Genomic DNA, 20,275 nt, shown 5'->3' with positions numbered 1-20,275 from the left:
GTTTCTATGAACACTTCGGAAAATGTAGCGCCACAAGAAAACGTGAATTGAGGGTAAGATCACGTAGTAAAAAGATGAGTTTTTTTTTAGACTTCATCTTTTTTTTTTTATCTGGGTGATTAAAATACCACATTTCTTTTTTTTCCCCTTTATGCTGCTCCAAAATAAGGTTGTGCTGATTGTCGTCTAAAGGTAATTAGGGGAGTTAGAAAATATCGGTTCTGCAGTATATCGCGATATTTCATTTCACAATACTGTATCGATATTAAAAAGTACTGTATTGATATTTTTAGGTATTTATTCAAATGCAGATATAGCGGAGGTTCATTTTTGTTTTTTGGTTTTCTTTATTGTTTATATCTTATTCATTATTATTGAACACTATTGTATTAAATAATGGTTATTTGAAGCATCCTAAAAGCACTTTTTACTGTCTGAGAGGCAGATGCTAACTCCTTTATCGGGAATGCACAAAAATAATGTTCTGATATTAGTCGTGAATTAATAGAATATGAACATTTGAGAAGGATCTGTAATCTGTAATGTCTGTAAAACATAACTTAAGTTTTAATAAGGAACATTTTGTGATATAGCATTAGATCCTGTTGTGATCAAATAAAAATGTGTTTAGTATTTGTGCATATTTTTGGTGCAATTCAATTCTTCCAGGAAATAATCATTTTAAAAAAAGAAACAAACAAAAAATTGCCTTTTTAACAGTATCATGATATATCGTGATATATTGTATCATGACCCTAGTATTGTGATTTGTATCGTATTGCCAGATTCTTGCAAATACACACCCCTACAGGTAATACACTGACTATGAATTAGTAACTCATATAACCCTACCTTAAATAATCCAAACTATCCCTTTTAGAAGGACATGAGGTCATCTTTTAAGTGTATTTCAGAGACAGTTCATTACACTATCTCTCATCATGAGACTCACCTAATAAAATTATATAAACAGTAGGAAAGCCGTGGAAACCAAATTACTGTGACCTTACCATCCTGACCCTGTCAGCTGAGTTCCCTCCTCCGTCTGTCCTGGTACAGGAGGCAGGGAGTACAGGTGCAGTCAGCCCGTCCGAACACACACGAGGGAGGCTAACTGATGTCTTCATCCCTGACCGAGGCCCACCCAGACTGCTGTTATTGTTGGAGGAGAAATTAGCCTTCAGTTCTTTGGGCTGGACGAGGCCCTGTCCCTGGGCGTGTCCCTGGAGCGTCTGGCTGCTCACCACCATCGGTCTGACAGTGGCTGTGTTGGCTTGGCGCACATGCCTTTCCTCCACGCCGCTGACAGGTAAGCTCTCTGCCTCCCTGAAAAAGCGGTCGTAGCGGTCAAGGTATGGGGGTCTCTCTGGTAGAAGGTAATAGTGGGTGTTACTGACTTTCCGTCCATCTCGGACAATGGGGAGGATGCAGGGGCCCTTGTTAGAGTCCTTTCCTTGTGCCTGGGCCTGGATCACTTTGGGTGCAGCATATTTAGGATCTGAGGCAAAGCTGTGTGTTGTAGGCATGAGTTTCCCTGGAGAGGTGGAGAGGTAGGATCCGTAGGTATGTGTGGAGGGACAGGAGGTCGTGGGGCTGACAGAGTAGACTCTTGGCTGAGGGGAGCCCACTACAAGACCCATGGGGCTGGGAGTCCTGGACCCCGGCTGAGATAAAGGGTCTCGAGGTGGGATTTGAGGTGGTCTGTCCTGGTCTTGGCATGAAACGTCCTCTGTGGCATCAGCTGGTGAGGGGGACAGGGAAAGGTCTCGTGACCAGCGGGCAGAGCTGTAGTCTCCTCTTTTCATGGGCCGAGGGGGAATGGGGACACGGGGAGGGATCTGAGGTTTGTCCTCAGAGGACAGGACACTGGGCTGGGATCCGTCCTGGGTCTGTGGACATGAGGTCGACGTCTGTGAAGAGGAACTTGGTGGAGCATTGCCAACAGCGGGAACATGAAGCCTCCTCATGCACTCTTGCTGAAGTTCTTGAAAGATTTCTGCTGATTGTGAGAATGATGTGGACAGACCCTGACTGTGTTTGGTTGGAAGAAAGAGATTATCCTCGAGGCCGGGTCTGTCAGGACCCCTGGAGACCAGAGTCTCACCCTCTACCTTCTGTCCAGAGGGAAGAGCCTCGTCTGTGTTACAAACTTCACTCTGCTCCTCTCCATGCAGCTGCTCTGTGCTGTTGATGGAGCTCACCTTTATGAAGAGACAAGATCATACTGGTTTGTTTGGTACACAGCTGCAGTACATACATATAATGCAAGGTTATTATCATTATCGAAAACTAACGAAATGACGAAAATTAGAATTGTAAAAACATTTTCATTAACTGAAATAAATAAAAACTATAATTAAAAGAAAAAACGATAACTGAAACTGTATTGTGCGCTTACAAAACTAACTAAAACGTATAAAAATTATGGATAAAATTCCCTTCGTTTTTGTCTTTGTCAACGTCGGATTGATACGAAATCAATTTGTTTCGCTCAAGCAATTTTAGCTAGCGGCACCATATGGGCCGTTACTTCTCGTCACTTGTCGTTTAGTCGTCTTCTCATCCCCACTCTACCTGGAAACATGGAGACTAAAGTTGGGAGAAAGCAGAGTCCTGTACGGGATTTATTTGAATATGACGGCGAAGAAGATAAAAGATATGACAAAACTAAAATTAATACTAAAACTAAACTAAAAGTAAGCATTTACAAAAAAATGAAAACTAATAAAAACTAGCAAACCTGCTCTAAAAACGAATTAAAACTAACTAAATTAGAGAAAAAAAAGTCAAAACTAAATAAAACTAAACTATAATGAAAAATCCAAAACTATTATAACCATGATATAATGTAATGGATAAAGTAAAGATCTTAATATATTTTGCCTGAATGGATGAATTTTATATTAATAAAATCATGCAAAAGCATAAAAAAGTGTTTCCCACAAACAGTCTGTACATGGGCAGACCGCCCAGATATATTAACAGCCGCCAAAGCATATTTAGTAAGTAATTTCAATATTTTTAGTTTTATCACAAACCAAAAATATTGTGGCGGATGATGACTTACTCTCAACAGAAATAGTCAAACTGCAAGCATCCGTTTTTCAAGCAGAACAGAGGATTAGTCTGTCACTCTCTTCACACCTTATCTGTTAATTCATGGGTTTGTCTACAGCTCAGGAACCCAGTGCACACACTCAGCGTCACAGCTTTGCTTATTCAACACTAAGATAAATAACACCGAACATGATAAACTGCATATTGAAAATTATAAAACAGAACAGCTTAGCATCACTAAACACTGGCTCTAATCTGAAGATCTTGATACATCAACTATGACGTCCACAGAGATCCAGAGTTGCACGCATGCAGCACAAACTCATTTTAAGATCAACACCATGACTTAATAGTAGCAGTAAAACATTAAACAGACTCCTGCAGTTTAAGGTGGACTCACGGAACCCTTTCAGGGCTCACATACACACTAAAGGATACATATTCAAGTTTTAATCATCACATTTACTGATATAATACAATTTAATATGTATCAGCTCCTACTTACCTCCATATCATCTTCATCTTGGGCTACATCGTCATAAGCTGGGGGTGGGGGTAATGGTCGGGCGTCCCAGTCTACTACTGGTGTAGGATGGAGGGGGCGGGGTAATGATCTAGAGGGGCTCTGGGGTGGAGTACGGTCCAGGATGTTCTCTGCTTCCAAAACCAACTTTGCCAACGATGGGATCTGAATTTCCACCACAGGAGACGGGGAGGGTGTGGGTGGAGGGAACTCCTCCCCAAAGTCAATGAGGGACACTTCACTGTTAGGGTTTTGCCCTAAAATCCGACCGCCCCCCTGTTTTGATGCAGAGACCCATGCGGCAGGTTTCAGTTTGAGGCCTTTGACGGAACCTGTTTTGCGGAGCGATAATCTCTTTAGTCCTGCAGAAGTCAGATCCTCATCCTCATTTACTGGATCATAGCAAGGTTCTGAAAACAGAAACGCATGAATGTGAATACTCCTTTCGACGCTGAAAGTCTTAAAAGTCATGTCACACCATCTACTACAAACCACATGCCACTCCACAAACAGTTGGAGGTTAAGTATAGTGCACAGCAAGAACACTGCACACCTGTTAGAGATGAAGAGATGGAGTAAAGGATGGCAAATAAAACAAGGCACAACCACTGCAGACACTAAACAGGCAAAATGTGAGATGTACCTTTGAAGAGTGGAGCTAAGAGGGAACATAGAGGGCAGGAGCAATGGGTGAGGAGCTGCTGAGAGAAACCAGACTTACTCTTGATTAACACTGCTGGTTGTGGAGGGCGGGGAGGAGGCTCCTCTGGACAAATAAAAAAACAAAATAGCACCGCCGCAGAGCCAAGGAGAAACAAAGGAAATAAAAGTGAAAACAGCATTGAAGAAAAAGGTTAGGAAAAAGCATAAAGCAAATGTCAGAGCTTTGAAAGTAAGCGAGAAAAAAAGAAAAGTAAGCTCTTTTAGTGGTTCCTCTTCTGAGGCCAGACGTACACAGCCTTAACTTTTAGAATCTTAGTGTCTGTTGTAAATAATGGGGAAAAGTCCCACAACCAAAGATGATATAAGAAGGTTATTTTTATTTAGTTCATGAAATATTAATACAGAGACCAGTACTAGACAGCAGTTTTCATTGTACGTTCATGTTTTACCAATCCCCTAAAGAGTTAGGCATGTTGTTAAGTCTTTATTAAAAGTTTATTTACTCACTTTTAGCTCGTCCTGGGAGCTGTGTGGGTCGAGCAGCGCTGAGGTCTAGTCCCAGAACGTCAGGGGGATCCATGGGATTCCCGAGGTACAAACTGAGGCGACAGGTAATCCAACAGATTAAATGTTAGTCTGGTGTAACACTTCTACCACAACCGAGTGGAAGTGTCAAATAGTGTGCTACTGCCACCTATTGGTGTTTGTTTTACATTACTACTCTTAGATCTCAGAGAAATCCTGATGTTGACAAACTCCCGCTGCCAAAACTGTGGATAACTTTCACAATTTGATACTGACACTATAGACACAAATGGTTCAATACTAAACAGAAGAAAACCCTTACTCATCAATCCTGTCGGGGAAGCCCCAGCAGCGATGAGGGTTGGTGTCTCCGTGGCCGGTGTGAATGAAGCTGTTTTTCAGTGGCCGGCTAATGTCATGAGCTGATAAACCAGCGACTGCTGTTACCACATTTCTGGGGAACTGGCCAACTTTTTGAGTCCGCTTGTTCTGACCTCGCCACCAATAGTTCTCTGCCCTGAAACATGGACAGCCCACATTTTTATGAGTGAGATGTGCACCCAATGAAGCTACTTAACGTGGAATAATTCTATGCTAGATTACAAATTAAAGGTCTATTTAGTCATAAGTAATAAGGAAGTTAAACATCTCAACTTTGTTAGTTTAACCCTTTCATGCATGAATTATGAGAATCTTTATCAAGGTTTTTTTCCTGAGCATTTTCATCCCTCTTTAGGCATGAAAAAACATGCCTACAGAAAATTTTCTTATAAACCTATTTTTCATGGAGTTGCAAAAATGTCCACTCAGCTGGACACCATGCCTTTCATTTTTAGAGCAAAGAAACATGTATTTACTGATATACTGTGTGAAAACTATGAAATAAAAACATTTTTAATGCTGCTAATCTGATGTTTTCTCACATTTTAACATACTTTAATACCAGTCATTACTCATTTCATAGAGATAATATGCAAAAAAAACCCTTTTGTTTAAAAAAAAAAAGAAAAAAAAAAGGTTAATTACAATATAATAACAATAACAAGCAATTAATTTACACTCAAACATGTTACTGCAGGTCAGGTTTATCAAGAACAGCAAAGTTACAGTAATGGCATGAATTGCAGTGTTTAGGATGATGCATAAGCGTCCACTGTGCTGGCTGATATGGAACTAAAACAACAAAATCCATGAATATATAAGAGAGCAGCTGTAGAATAACTGTCCACTGTACTGAATACTATGCATGAAAGGGTTAAAAGCTATTAATATGGAGGATGAGTCTTAAATACACACCTCCCCTCTATGATGGTGATGACATCATTCATCTGGATCAGGAGTTTGTCAGCTTCTTCAAAGTCCTGCAGAGCGCACATGTCTGTAGGCATGGTCTGGGGAAAAAAAAACAAAACAAGCGAGTCAAAAAAACATTGTCATTTTTACTTTGCAGAAGGTCCACTAGGTGGAGCTGAAAACCCATTCAAATGATGACTGGAAACTGTATCTTTCCCTTGTTGTGCTTGCACTGTGTTCAGTGTAAATGACTCCCTCCTACCTCAAGTAGGAACTCTCGCAGAGCAACAAAGGTAGGTCTGTCATCTGGTTTTTGAGCCCAGCACTGCAGCATCACATTATAAATATCCTGTGGACAGTCCTCAGGCTTAGGCAGCCGCTCACCTTCTTTGTCAATCTTATGCAGAATCTACATAAAAAAAAAATGTTTGAGTAAAAATTAACAGACTGCAGAATATATATAAGTGAGGTAGGTATTTTTACATGCAGAGAGTCTATTGTGTATTATGTACCAAGTAATTTTGTGAAAATCTGGCATGTTTATACCCTGCATTTTTATTCTGAGCTTTGCAAACATGCACTGTTCCTATTAAATAAACAGAGTAAGAATGACTGTTTTTGTATCCATCTGTGTACTTATGATGCGGTATTTATCTGTATGTGTTTACCTGGCTCCCATTCAGACCTAACCAAGGTTCCTGGCCATGCGTGAACATCTCCCACAGAGTGACTCCAAACATCCATGTGTCTGTTGCATGAGAAAATGTTCTGGTCTTCAGACTTTCAGGAGCACACCTGCAGGAAGATCAATGTCAAACTTTAAATGTTAAACTACTTATTTGCATTTATGACAAAGGTAAATCCTCTCTTTCATGTATGAATTCAATGAGGAAAGTCACAGAAACATTTTTTGCTTGTTTGTAATGTGCATCGTCTGGAAACTTGACTAAAACTGTGCAAGCACATGTACAGTTTACCACCTAAGTGACTATTTCACACAGCTGGATTTGATCAGTCACATTTGTCAAAGTAAAAATAAATCACAATTACACTCTAACCTCTAACACAGCTCATCACCATCGTATCTTCTCTAACTACAGCTTTTGTTTGTTCCCAGTCACTCACCATGCAAAGGGAACCTTGCGATGCTCCTGCATGACATAGTGCTCATGGTTGTTAGGCAGCGCCCTCATCAGGCCAAAGTCTCCAATCTTCACTCTGTGAGCTGAGGCCAGCAGGATGTTCCTGAGGAGAATGAGTTCAACCCTTTACTTTTACTGTAATCTTATGTTTTCAAGTTAAACATTGCATTACTCAAATATTTATCACGGAAGGTATTAAAAATGAAAAACATTAAATAAACCTAAGATGTGCTGCATGAGGAAAGCTGTCTGGTTTGATGAGTTTTAATTTCAAACTCCAGCAGTGAAAAAGACACAGCTTGAATTATTGTCTGTTTGGCACGTTGTTAGTGAAATGTTCAGTAATTACTATTTCATAATAGCCTTAACTACGAAATGACTCATTTTTACCCGTCATTTAGGGTTTTCTCAGGCATTTATACGGTGTCAACTTTTAAGTGAAAGTGACTAATTTGGACAAGACCAAGAACTCAGACCACCCAGTACAGCTGGCCAAGCTGTGACTCATTTTTATAGAGGGCCAGGTCCTGCTATAAAGGCCTGTAAAGTGTGGGTGGAGGAGAAATGAGAAGGAGAAGCAATATAACTAATTCAACATGCCAATAAAATGTCTGAGAAAAAGAACAACTAAAGAATCTGAGGACTTTGCCTTCTTTACAGTCTGACATAGTATAGAGGGAATGCACATACATCACTTCCCCCCTGGGCCACGCCCCTCTAAGTCAGACTGAGTGGCAAAAACAAACCTTCTCAACATGGTGGAGCATAGCAGTAACTACAGCAAGACCGGGAAAAATGTGGAATATAACAGGAAATTAAAGACAATTGGACTGGACATGGATCCATACAAGCTACCAAACAACAAGTGGTCTACGAACATTGATATGTGGCTGGAAATCACGTATCCTGACATTTATAGGAACCTGGTTTCAACGCCGGGAAAATCCACAATGCAAAGGCTGAAAGCATACAAAAGACAAAGAGTTGTCGACATCCTTGTCATCGTTAATTAGAGGATTACAGCTGGTGAGTGCTTTCAGTTCAACATACTATTGTTTTGGAGGTTTTATGTCAGTGCAGACGTATTTTCTTGGCGGTGATTTCCAAGGTAAAGGCCCAGCAGTAGTGCTCACAGTTCACTACTGATTTACTGGAGTTGAACCCTTAGTATTGACCCAAGTGAGTGGATGATCTACTGGTACTGTGGAGATTTAAGTAGAGTTCACATCAAATACTTGATCCAACACAGCTGCAACAGCTTTATGCTAGAGTACCCCCTTATTTGGAAAACTAGGTTAGCCTCAGTTTAAGCTAGTTTACAAATCATGTAGAGCACAAGGTTCAGAATCACACAATTGAAGACAAAAAACATTTCAGTTATCAAATATAGAACTAAATGACAGATGCTAACATTAAGAGCTTTACTAAGAGGTAACGTTAGCCAAAATGATATGTAATTTAAGGTATGATTTTATGCAAGAATACAGCATAAATTAACGTTACCTGACACAAATCCAGGGTTCATTGCCTGGATTCCAGTTATTTCTACGAATTGCAGCGATCCATCTCCTTCTTCTGTCTTTGGCTTTAGGTCGCCGCTAAAACGATAGCTCCAAGTGCTTTTTAAACCCATTTGTGCAATCAATGGCACAACAGCTCTGCCCCATTTTTTAGATTGCTCTAAAGTTTTCGCAGTATTCAAGCCAAAGCCGCTGCTCATCTCCCTCTTTCTGCCACTCAGTGGGTGTAACCGCGGTGACTTCCGCTAGCAGTGATGTCACATGCACACCCTCTATAACTGTTGAAAACTTATTATAGTCCTCTTACCTGGCTGCCAGGTCCCTATGGATGAACCTTCTCTGCTCCAGGTAGGCCATGCCACAGGCCACCTGCACAGCATACTGACACAGAGTGTGGATCAACACTGGGCCTTGTGGACGAACACATCTCAAACGCTCCAGCAGGGAACCCAGAGGAGCCAGCTCCGTCACCTATTGAACAAGGACAAGGGAGGGAGAGTGTGTAAAAGGTCAAAAACAATGAGGCAAAAAGGTCATCTCCCATTTTAGCCCTTCATTCTTCCTTCCCTCTCCCTTCTTTCCTGCCTCTGTTCTGGCCATCATTAAAACTTTGAGCAGTTCAGCCTGATATAAAGAGAACTTAAGGTCATCCAAAGTCCAGTGTGAATAAGACATTTCTGGTGTACAGTGTGCTGGTATAAATGCACACAACTGGCATATACAATAGCGGAAAAAAGTTTTTGGACACCCTAAAAATTTTACAAAATCTCAAATATCAGGAAATATTTGCAGAACTAGAAGCACTCGGAGAGCGCAGACCTCCGCCAAGGCTAATCAGTGGCCCCCCCTCGTGGGCCCCCCCACCCCTGATCACCACCAAAATTTAATCATTTCTTCCTTATCCCATTTCCAACAAACCCTGAAAATTTCATCCAAATCTGTCCATAACTTTTTGAGTTATGTTGCACACTAACGGACAGACAAACAGACAGACAGACAGACAAACAAACCCTGGCAAAAACATAACCTCCTTGGCGGAGGTAAAAATATGTTTTTGTTTCAAAAGGTGTGGCTGCATCAGATGGACACAAACAAATGCATTTTTTGTTTGCTGTTAACAAGAAAAAGTAACACCCCCCCCCCCCCCCCCCCCAAACACACACACACACACACACAATCATAAAATCACGGACCGCTACTCACATCTTTTTCAAAAGTCTGCTCTCCCCAGCATAAAAACTAGCACATCTACAACACCGTGGTTCTACACAGGTCACATACTAGTCCAATATGTTGTGGAAATTATATTTGTGAGATAAACAAAGGTTTATGCAACTGTTAATCCACTTGTCCACAATTATCTAATATAAGATTATTATATCCTGTGTAGATCAATGTTCTTATTTCATATATCGGCCGATATATCGGTTATCGGCTGATATATTGGATATCGGCTTTTTTTAGCCCCCAATATCGGTATCGGCCCCAAAAATCCCATATCGGTCGGGCTGTAGTTTCATGTGACGTCCTGGATGTGTTTCATTATTTTGCTGTAACATCCACTTTAGACTTTGATGGAACAGAGCATGTGCAGTAGGGAGCATTAACTTCTTTTTTTTCCCCTACCCCTGTACATTGTGAGAACATGAGTAAACTGCAAGCACGGTATCTCTCCCTATGTGTGTGCATTTCTGTGTGTTCACTACCATCTTCATAGGGTGTGTGAGCACCACACCGTAGAGGCGAATGAGGTTCTGGTGGTCCAGGGAGTGCATAGCGTTGACCTCACAGATGAAATCCTCCAGAGCATCAGGCTGGCTGAGCACATCGGTTTTCAGACACTTCACAGCTACGTTCAGCTGGAAAATATGAAGATTTACAGTTGCGGAAAAAATTATTAGACCACCCCTTGTTTTCTTCAATTTCTTGTTCATTTTAGTGCCTGGTACAACTAAAGGTACCTTTATTTGGACAAATATAATGATAACAACAAAAATAGCTCATAAGAGTTTAATTTCAGAGCTGATATCTATCCATTTTCCATGGTTTCTTGATAAAAACCAAAATCACTTCACTTCTTACATTAATATCTATGGCATTGTACTGACAAAAACAGTGCTTTTAGGCATTCCATGTTTTCTTTCCTGTCTGTTTTAGTCACATGATACACACAGGAGTTAGTGCTTGATTGCATAACCATTGTTTTTGATGACTTTTGATGGTCTACTAATTTTTTCTGCGACTGTACGTACAAATAAGTCATGTCATTTTGTTCTAAGTGACCAGACTGCCCTGACAAAACTGTACCTTCCACAATGCAAGAGTTGCTTGTTAGTCTGTATTGAAACTAACACATTAAAATGCCAAATTCACTCTGTAACACAAACTTTGAGTGCAGACTGGCATGATTATCTGGAAAAATTCTGTTAATTTTGGAGTTATATAATTAATTCACCATAAAGACAACACAAGTGCAAGGATAGAGTCATGCACCTGTCCCTCTTTCTTAAAACAAAATTGCATGGAGCACATTTTATGGCAAAGAACTGCACTATTGTGTTGTAAAGTTTTCCAGAACGTTTTTATGTTGTCTTCTGTTATTCACAATTATCCTACGTGATACTCAAGCAAATTTCATCTTCCGTACTGCTGGACTTTGTCAGTCAGTATTCTCTAAAATATTATGGACCACGTCTTTAGAATAATCTACATCCTGAACTTCAATCAACATCTTCTTTGTCATTATTTAAAAAGCATCTGAAAATGACTCTAATTTATGAAAAAATGTAAGGCTGTATATCATTTAATTAGCATTTTTGTATTTTTTACTTATAATTATTTCTGTTCTATGGTATTCTTATTCTTTATTTCTTTTATGTGTATTGTTTATTTCTGGGGAGGTATTTCTAGAAGTCTTTTTTGGCATCTATTCTCTCCTGCACAATGGAATTACTTGCATGACAATGTTTTTTTCTTGTTGTTTGTGATGTGCAAATAAATAATACTAAATACTGCTGTCAACATACCCCAAGTCAAAACATCCCTTACAAAGAAACCTCATCTTTTTTAGGTATTCCATCATTTTGACAGGTGTGCGTCTTCTTACCACTTTTCCTGCTGGTGTAAGCCACTCTCCTCTTTTCACCACACCAAATGAGCCGTCTCCGAGTTTCTCAAACAGCGTCAGATCCTTCTCGGGGATGAGGCAGGTCAGAGCCTGTTGCCCATCGAGCGGAGCGCTACCACCAGGCTGTGCAGCCAGGACTCCCTCCCCTAGACCCAGGGGAGGTGTGGGAGACAGCTTTCGGAAGGAGGACGCCGGTTGGCCCTGCTGGGGGAAGTCTCCTCCATCTGGACGCTTTCCGCTAAACACCTAATAGAGGAACAGAGAGGAGAATGAAGAGACACCTACAGAGAGGCTGCGTATACCTGCTGAGAATGTCATTGAAGAGTACATTTTGTTAGGAGGGTTTTTTTTTTTTTTTGACTGTTGCGTGGGGCCATGAGATCGTGTACTGTGTGACCCTGTTTGTGGCTCTTTCAATCAGGTGACACACCTGCCGATGATCAGCTGAACCAGCTTGTCAGCCAGCTAGAAAAGCCAGTCAAACGAACACCTCGCGAGACCCAGATGCAGGAAACCCCTCCAGACACAGCTGAAGCCTTAGGCTAGGAAGCCCTCTTTCTTTTTAGTTGACATTTAAGTTAATTTCTTTTAGTTTGGCCTGGCGGTGGCCGGTGGTCAAACTTTTCATTTTAGATTTAGTGGAGAAGTTCTTTTCAGTTAGGGAGGGGGAGCAGCGTCTACGTCCCTATAGGTGGTGGCCTGCCTTCCCCCTGCATTTCATTTATTTTTTTCCGGCACCTCCAGGTCTTTTTGGTTCACTGAGTTCATTTTTGGTATGTATTGCCTTTTGAGTTTATTATTTTCTTAAATGACTTCATTGTTGATTCATTGGGTTACTTTTGTTTAATTACCTCCGCCAAGGAGGTTATGTTTTTGCCAGGGTTTGTTTGTTTGTCTGTTTGTTTGTTTGTTCGTCTGTCCGTTAGTGTGCAACATAACTCAAAAAGTTATGGACAGATTTGGATGAAATTTTCAGGGTTTGTTGGAAATGGGATAAGGAAGAAATGATTAAATTTTGGTGGTGATCGGGGGTGGGGGGGCCCACGGGGGGGGGGGGGGGGGGGGGGGCACTGATCAGCCTTGGCGGAGGTCTGCGCTCTCCGAGTGCTTCTAGTTTGATTAATAAAATCCTTAAAGTCATTTAATTTCTATGGTGTCCTTTCTTTATGTTGCGGTCTCCGTTCCCTTTGAGCCGATTTACTTTCTTACTGTTTGGAGACCGTAACATTGACATTTAGTTTTTATTAGTTATTTATCATTTTGTCATACAGAACATAAACAACAATCGGCAACCGACCATAGTCACAATCTAATAGTAAAGATAATTTAGGCTACAGTTATGAAATAGCAATCAAGTTATACTGAGCAAAAATATAAATGCACAATGTACAGTATTTGTGTAACTCAAGATGTGCAGCCAAAAATAAGCTCATGATGTCTTGTAATTGTTAGACATGGCTAATTCTCTTGACTTACGAACAAACTTTGTGTCCATCTCTTCGAGTGAGCACTTGCTCAGTGTTCTAGTGATTCCACCCACAACACAGGTGTGGCATGTCCAGACGCTGCTCAAACAGTATTAACAGTATTCAGGCCCTCCTTATACTGGATACAATAAAAGGACACCTCAAAATGTCCCATTTCCTCAGATGTCACCATGCCACAGATGTCGCAAATCATGCAGGAATAGTTCCGGATAATATCCCACAGCTCTGTGTGGCTCTCAAGAGGAGTGGAATAACATTCCACAGGTCACAATTGACAATATTGTCAACTCGATGAGAAGACGATGTGTTGCTCTACGGGAAGCCACTGATGGACACATGAGATATGGAGCGGTGATTTCAATCAGCGGACCCCCACCGTGTCGACATGAATGACCCTGAATCCCAGACACCACTATCATGTTCTAATGGACGGTAATCTGTACCACACTGATCAACAGAATAAACTGTGTGCGATTTAATACAATGTACAACACTTACTACTATTAAAAAGTTAGTGTCACATGGTGCGTTTATATTTTTGCTCAGTGTACCAAATTAATTAAATTCTTAAAGCAGCAATTTATATAGCATTTCACAGGACTATCAGACAAAGCATCCATTAATTGTATTTAAAGAAACTAATCCATTTGCCCCATCTTATTATATAAAGTTCAGTTTGCAGCCTTGGAATAAATGTTAATCTCTCCATTTTGTGAATTTCATCAACAGTTTAGAGTGTCTTTCTTCATAGATCAATCTGTGTGGCTATTTATCACACAGGGGAACATTTAGAGATTTGCTGTTCCATTTGTAACAGAAAATCTTACATTCTTTTTATTTTTCAGTGCAGGAATTACTTAGCTCACCTTCAACCTGCTGAATAATATCTACATTATAACATGCAAACTAGCAGAAGCAGAGAAACTGTTGCAGCTTCCCAGTATAATTCAAGATTTTTTTTTGCTTAATTCAAGATTTTTTTTTGCTTAATTCAAGATTTTTTTTGCTTAACTCGAGATTGTTCTTTTGCTTAATTCAAGCAAAAAAAAAAAAAAAATCTGCCAATGGAACAAGTAAAAAGGATCTTGGTAAGATTTCTTGGTATAAGATTTTCAAGATCTATTGTCTAAAAATAAGTTCTTATACCTCACTGAAAAGTTACTCTTTAGATGATTATGTCTTATTTTAAGTGTGATGAAACATTTTGACTAGAAATGAGAAAAAAAACACTTGGTAAGATTTTGAGTTTTGCTGTGTTCTGCACCTGCTGCTGCTGCTGTCTTGGCCAGGACACTCCTGAAAAACACATTTTTAATTGCAGTTAGCTTTTTTTCCTGGTTAAATAAAGGTTATAATAAAAATAAAACTGTGTCTGTATTTTAATGTAGTGAATGCCCTTTGCATACTCAGGACGCCCCTATGACCAACACATTTAAAGGCATACCTACACATACACGCTCTTTTTTGCAAACTAATGCCAATGTGAAGAAGAGTCTGTTCAAAAACAGCACACGCAACTGCACAATTTTGGGAAGAGGGAAATTTCCTGTCCGTCAACACTGACCACATAGAAGGAATGACTGTGGCTGTTCATCAGGAGTCATTATTAGATTAAGTGACCTGAATGTTTCTGTCTGCATGTTTGTTTACTTGTCCATTAAGAAATTTCCCTTGCCCCACATTTGAACTCGTACAATACATGCTGGGGAAGAGTCATTGAGGAAAAACTAAAGAGAAAATATTTACAGCAGCTTGTGTCAGCATTTAAAGTAGCATTTTTAGTTCATTTTTGTCCAGAAGCGGCAACAGTTTCTCTGCTTCTGCTACTTTGCATATGATAATGTAGATATTATTCAGCAGGTTGAAGGTGAGCCAAGTAATCTCTACACTGAAAAATAAAAAGAATGTAAGATTTTCTGTTACAAATGGAACTGCAAATCTCTAAATGTTCCCCTGTGTGATTAATGGCCACACAGATTGATCTATGAAGAAAGACACTCTAAACTGTTGATGAAATTCACTAAATGGAGAGATTAACATTTATTCCAAGGCTGCAAACTGAACTTTATATAATAAGATGGGGCAAATGGATTAGTTTCTTTAAATACAATTAATGGATGCTTTGTCTGATGGTCCTGTGAAATGCTATATAAATTGCTGCTTTAAGAATTTAATTAATTAGGTACACTGAGCAAAAATATAAACGCACCATGTGACACTAACTTTTTAATAGTAATAAGTGAAAAAAAAAAAAAAAAGATGAAAAAAAAATGGCTATCGCTGTAAAAAAAGGTGTCAGTGAATCCCTAATGCCAAACATATTTGCCTGGATATAAACAGTAGCAGGCCGTGTGTGGTTTCACATTTACACTGAACCAGACATGACATAATGCTGCAGACCTTTTTAAAAACACCACATCTCTGCGGTCGCTGTGTGTATGTATATGTCGGTGTGTGCTTGTCTTGGTGGTAAGTGGGCTTCAAATAGGAGCCTCTGCATTCAAAAGATTCTGATGACAGAGCAGCACATACACACCATCTCTCTTTCACTCGTGCACGCAGACACACACTGGGCTGAGGAAGCAGATTACTCGAGCTGAGGATGGTGCCAGAGGCTGAAACAGACAGGTGTAATTATAGACAGCGAGCACCGTCCTCTGGACACCACAACTTCCACTGAGAACAGCCAACACACACACACAAACACACACACACAGAGTACTCGCTTAGTATTTCTTCACCATATTTCATTCCTGTGCGTCTGGATGTATGTAGGTACTAGGGCTGTGCAATTAATCGAAATTCAATTACGATTTCGATTATTACATGCAACGATTACAAAAATTATGTAATTGAGAAAAAACGATTATTAATTTTGAGTTGTTTTAATTCATGCACACGCAAGCTACCATGAGCTGCTCTGCCCCGCCCCCCTCTAAGCTACAGCTGCCAGCTAGTCGGCAGGTCCACCCAAAGAGGAAAGTTGTACCTAGCGGTCTGGAAAAATGGCAGGAGAATCACAGCAGAAGTGCTTGGTAAACAAAAAAGGCAAGTCAAATTCAATTGTATGGAATCACTTTGGGTTTGATGAAGACGACGAAGAGCAAAAACACATCACGTGCAAAAAGTGTTTCGTAGTTGTGTCCGCACCGACCGCTAACACAACAAACCTTTGTAACCATCTAAAGTTTAACCACCGCCACCTTTATCATAATCTCATGAAAAACTAAAACACATAAAAACAACTCCGTCTACAACTTCGTCCGCAATGCAATCTTCAGTTTCCGAATCTCTTTACGCTGCAACTCCCGTATTAACGTAACCCTAACCCGTATAACCCTAACGTATGTATTCTAGATGGCTGATGTATACAGAAGGCCTGAACTGAAACCTCACGGCACGCCACTGAATTTACTATGTTTCATACTACATTGAACATACTTGAATTTATAATTTGCACTTTACGTGAGCTTTTTTTTTTTTTTAATTGCTACAGTTCTATGGCAAGTCTATAGCAGTTTAATTACAGTGCACTCTTTATTTACAAAAGGAAACATACTTGAATTTACAGTACACTTATTTGCATTCAAAGATTTTTTTGTTTCGTACAAAAGTGAAAATACTTTGTTTTAGTGGTTAAAAGCTTTATTTATGTTTAAAGAGTATATTTTACATTGTTTTGCAAGAAAAAAATAAACAACTTTAAGGTTAACAAATAATCGTTTTTAATAATCGTGATTTCAATTATTGCTAAAATAATCATGATTATTTTTTTTTTCTATAATCGAGCAGCCCTAGTAGGTACTGTATAACAGCATATATAAATGTTAGACACAAAATTCAGGTGGCTTTCTACACTTAGATGATTATTTTTTCTAGCTTTATTTATAGGATCAGTGTGTACAATTTAACAAAAACTCAATATAACACAAAATAACATGATGTGCCCTGTCACTAAGCTTAACATGATTAGGTCCCTTTGTATCTACAGTCACGGAAAAAATTATTAGACCATCAAAAGTCATCAAAAACAACAGTTATGCAATCGAGTACCAACTCCTGTGTATCATGTGAGTAAAACAGACAGAAAAGTAAACATGGAATGCCTAAAAGCACTGTTTTTGGCAGTACAATGCCATAGATATTGATGTAAGAACTGAAGTGATTTTGGTTTTTATCAAGAAAACCATGGAAAATGGTTAGATATCAGCTCTGAAATTAAACTATAATGAGCTATTTTTGTTGTTATCATTATATTTATCCGAACAAATGTACCTTTAGTTGTACCAGGCATTAAAATGAACAAGAAATTGAAGAAAACAAGGATGGTCTAATAATTTTTTCCGTGACTGTATGCAGGTACTGTATGACAGTACAAAGTTCGTTGCTTGTGTTGTGTATACAGTATCAGCTTTTCCTCTACGTTGCCATTCATGCCTGACTGGATGCTTCCTTTCTACTGGCCACATCTTTATTTGTCATTGGAAATAATGGATTTCTGAGCAAAATGGTGCTGTTGCTGCAGGGATGGGAATCAAGAACTGGTTCTTTTTGGGAACCGGTTCCCAGTAGCTCAATTTCTTGGAATCGTTTGCCTGCCTGCTTAACGATTCTGCTCATCGATTCCGCCTTTGTTGCACATTCATGATGACATCACACATACGCTGCATTGTTTTGGTTTAGAATGTACCCAACATGGCATTGAGGCAGTATGGTTATATTTCACGTGAAAATATGACACCAGGGTTACTTGTAAGATTTGCAAAGCTTCCATTTCTTCAAAGGGGGGGAAATACCTCCAATATGCTCAAACATTTGTCCACACAGTATGTGATCCATTGCAGGAATGTCGTGTGTTTGATACGCTATATAGTGACGATTGTGAATCTAGCAGCGGAGCAAACAAGAGGTCCTGCCCCCTCGAATAAAAGTTTCCAAAGATAGGGAAAAGGAAACAACAACGGGAGACATAGAGGAATTAGTAAAGCGTCTTAAGTTTCACTTTCACTTTGTACGGTCGTATGGTGTGATGGTCGTATTATGTGACCCCCCCCCCCCCCCAGCCGCTTCAGTCACTGGCATGTGCCCCCTTAACACTCCTGATTGCCACTTCACATTTGACTATCTGGAACTGGGCCTGGTGTAATCTGTTATTATTTGTGCATACTGTATAAGTTATATTTTCTGTGCACAGATGGAAATATAATGCAAACAAAGGAAGCGTTTGTACTCTTTCATTCCCTCACCCAATGAGAATCGATAAGGAATCGGATCGATAAGCAAAATCCATAATGTAATCGGAATCATTAAATTCTTATCAATTCTCATCCCTAGTTGCTGTATTGCATATGAAAACACTTGAAAGAGGAGGAATATTCAGTTGGTTCTAATCTGTAATCTTGCCACTACACGTTTCTAAACCCAACACACTGGACCTTTAAGGACAGTGAGCAGTCAGAGAGGGTTCTGTTTCTTTAAATGGGAAACTTAATGCTTCGTGAGACCACATTTCTGTGAATGGAGCACACTCTGAATCTGTGTGTCACATTCTCTTGTGACTTTACTCGGATGTGTGTTTGTTTGTGTCTCAGTGTGGACGTGCTCATCCTCATGTGAAGGGTCAAACTGTCCTGTTCTCTGGAAAAATGTTCCCTACATACACACATATTGGTCTTTAGAAATGTAGCCACAGAACTATATGTGGAAACACTTAAGACTTACGACTTTTAGTACAAGATTGGACAAGATTCTTGTAATAGCAGGAGTCTTTTTTAGGCCTGGACACTGGACAAACAATTATAAATAAGTGATGAGCTCAAAAAGTGAACAGGGTATGACTAACAGCAAGACTTGTGTTGCTATAAATTAGAAAACGTTCATGACTTAAAATCACTAGAGTACTGACTCCCTGTTCTCTGCTGACCTCTGAAACCTTGCATTAACATATTTCACCATGTAGAAGTGTTTATACTTAATAGAGCACCAGTATGTCTTGTCGGAAATAATTGTTGATACATGAGAAATACAGTGTTATGATTGGAGAAGCTGAAGAGAATCTGTGTTCCAGTGTGAAGTTTCAACCATTTATTTAGAAACTGCGATAAGCATGATGACAGTAGTTGCTTTTCCATTGGACATATGCGCAAAACTTTATCGATATTTACTAAATGTCGAAAAACAGAAGTGTGTAATGTCATTTTTTCCATTATGTCACAAATGCGATAATTTGTTTATTTATTATCACGAGATGACACAAGAAGTCACTCCGTAAATACAGCAACAAATGTAAATATGGTGTTGATTTACAGATATATTCATTATTATTATATATTACCCCTCTATCTTGTACTAAATTTAAAAAATGATCGACTTTCCTGGTGTGTCCACACATACAGCAACATGTTTCTTCTTCTTCATTTGTTGTAATGTACGTCAACATCCGTTTTTTTAATTCACCTGACTCTAGTTGCAAAAAAAGGTCTTTCCATTACAGTTTTGTGTGATATACCATTTGTGCTACGCCTGAAAAACCACCTCTTGATAGCGCAAAAACTTTTAATCGAAAAATGAGACTTTTGGCAGAATTGTCATTTGTCCATGTACAGGGTGACCCAAAAAAAACGGGAATTTTTGAAGTGCGTATTGGCAGACATGAGCAAGTGGCAGCACTGCGAGACAGTGACCTTGAGTAAGTAAACACACCCCCATTTTAGTTACCATTGGCGGCCGTGCGCGAATTGTTCGATAACCGTGTGATCTCAAGATTCGGTAACGTTCCCTGGCCCCCTAGATCGCCAGATTTGTCCGTTTGTGATTTTTTCTTGTGGGGCTATCTCAAGAGTAAAGTGTACACGACTGGACCAAGAACTCTGGATGAGTTAAAACAGAGAATTCAGGATGAAATTCACAGTATCCCAGCTGAGATGTTGCAGCGGTCA

At 39.6% G+C, this 20,275-nt stretch overlaps 1 protein-coding gene across 5 annotated transcripts in view; it reads right to left on the bottom strand.

Moving 5' to 3' along the window:
* tnk2b (tyrosine kinase, non-receptor, 2b) overlaps nucleotides 1–20,275 on the bottom strand; it is a 96,163-nt gene that overhangs the window by 8,386 nt on the left and 67,502 nt on the right. For 3 of the 5 annotated variants that reach the window (XM_030159651.1, XM_030159649.1, XM_030159648.1), the window contains 12 exons: nucleotides 11,830–12,096; nucleotides 10,430–10,582; nucleotides 9,031–9,194; nucleotides 7,187–7,306; nucleotides 6,730–6,856; nucleotides 6,324–6,470; nucleotides 6,065–6,159; nucleotides 5,091–5,285; nucleotides 4,751–4,842; nucleotides 4,302–4,346; nucleotides 3,563–3,990; nucleotides 1,011–2,201 (listed from right to left, as the gene is read on the bottom strand). In XM_030159651.1, the coding sequence (XP_030015511.1) occupies nucleotides 1,011–2,201; nucleotides 3,563–3,990; nucleotides 4,302–4,346; nucleotides 4,751–4,842; nucleotides 5,091–5,285; nucleotides 6,065–6,159; nucleotides 6,324–6,470; nucleotides 6,730–6,856; nucleotides 7,187–7,306; nucleotides 9,031–9,194; nucleotides 10,430–10,582; nucleotides 11,830–12,096 (3,024 nt within the window). Of the gene's footprint in view, nucleotides 1–1,010; nucleotides 2,202–3,562; nucleotides 3,991–4,301; nucleotides 4,347–4,750; nucleotides 4,843–5,090; nucleotides 5,286–6,064; nucleotides 6,160–6,323; nucleotides 6,471–6,729; nucleotides 6,857–7,186; nucleotides 7,307–9,030; nucleotides 9,195–10,429; nucleotides 10,583–11,829; nucleotides 12,097–20,275 lie in introns of those variants that run through there. The other 2 variants (XM_030159652.1, XM_030159650.1) reach the window with 2 other exon arrangements.

Source organism: Sphaeramia orbicularis, chromosome 17 (assembly GCF_902148855.1).
Source record: "Sphaeramia orbicularis chromosome 17, fSphaOr1.1, whole genome shotgun sequence".
Lineage (NCBI taxonomy): Eukaryota > Metazoa > Chordata > Actinopteri > Kurtiformes > Apogonidae > Sphaeramia > Sphaeramia orbicularis.
This window is presented reverse-complemented; position numbering and strand designations above follow the sequence as displayed.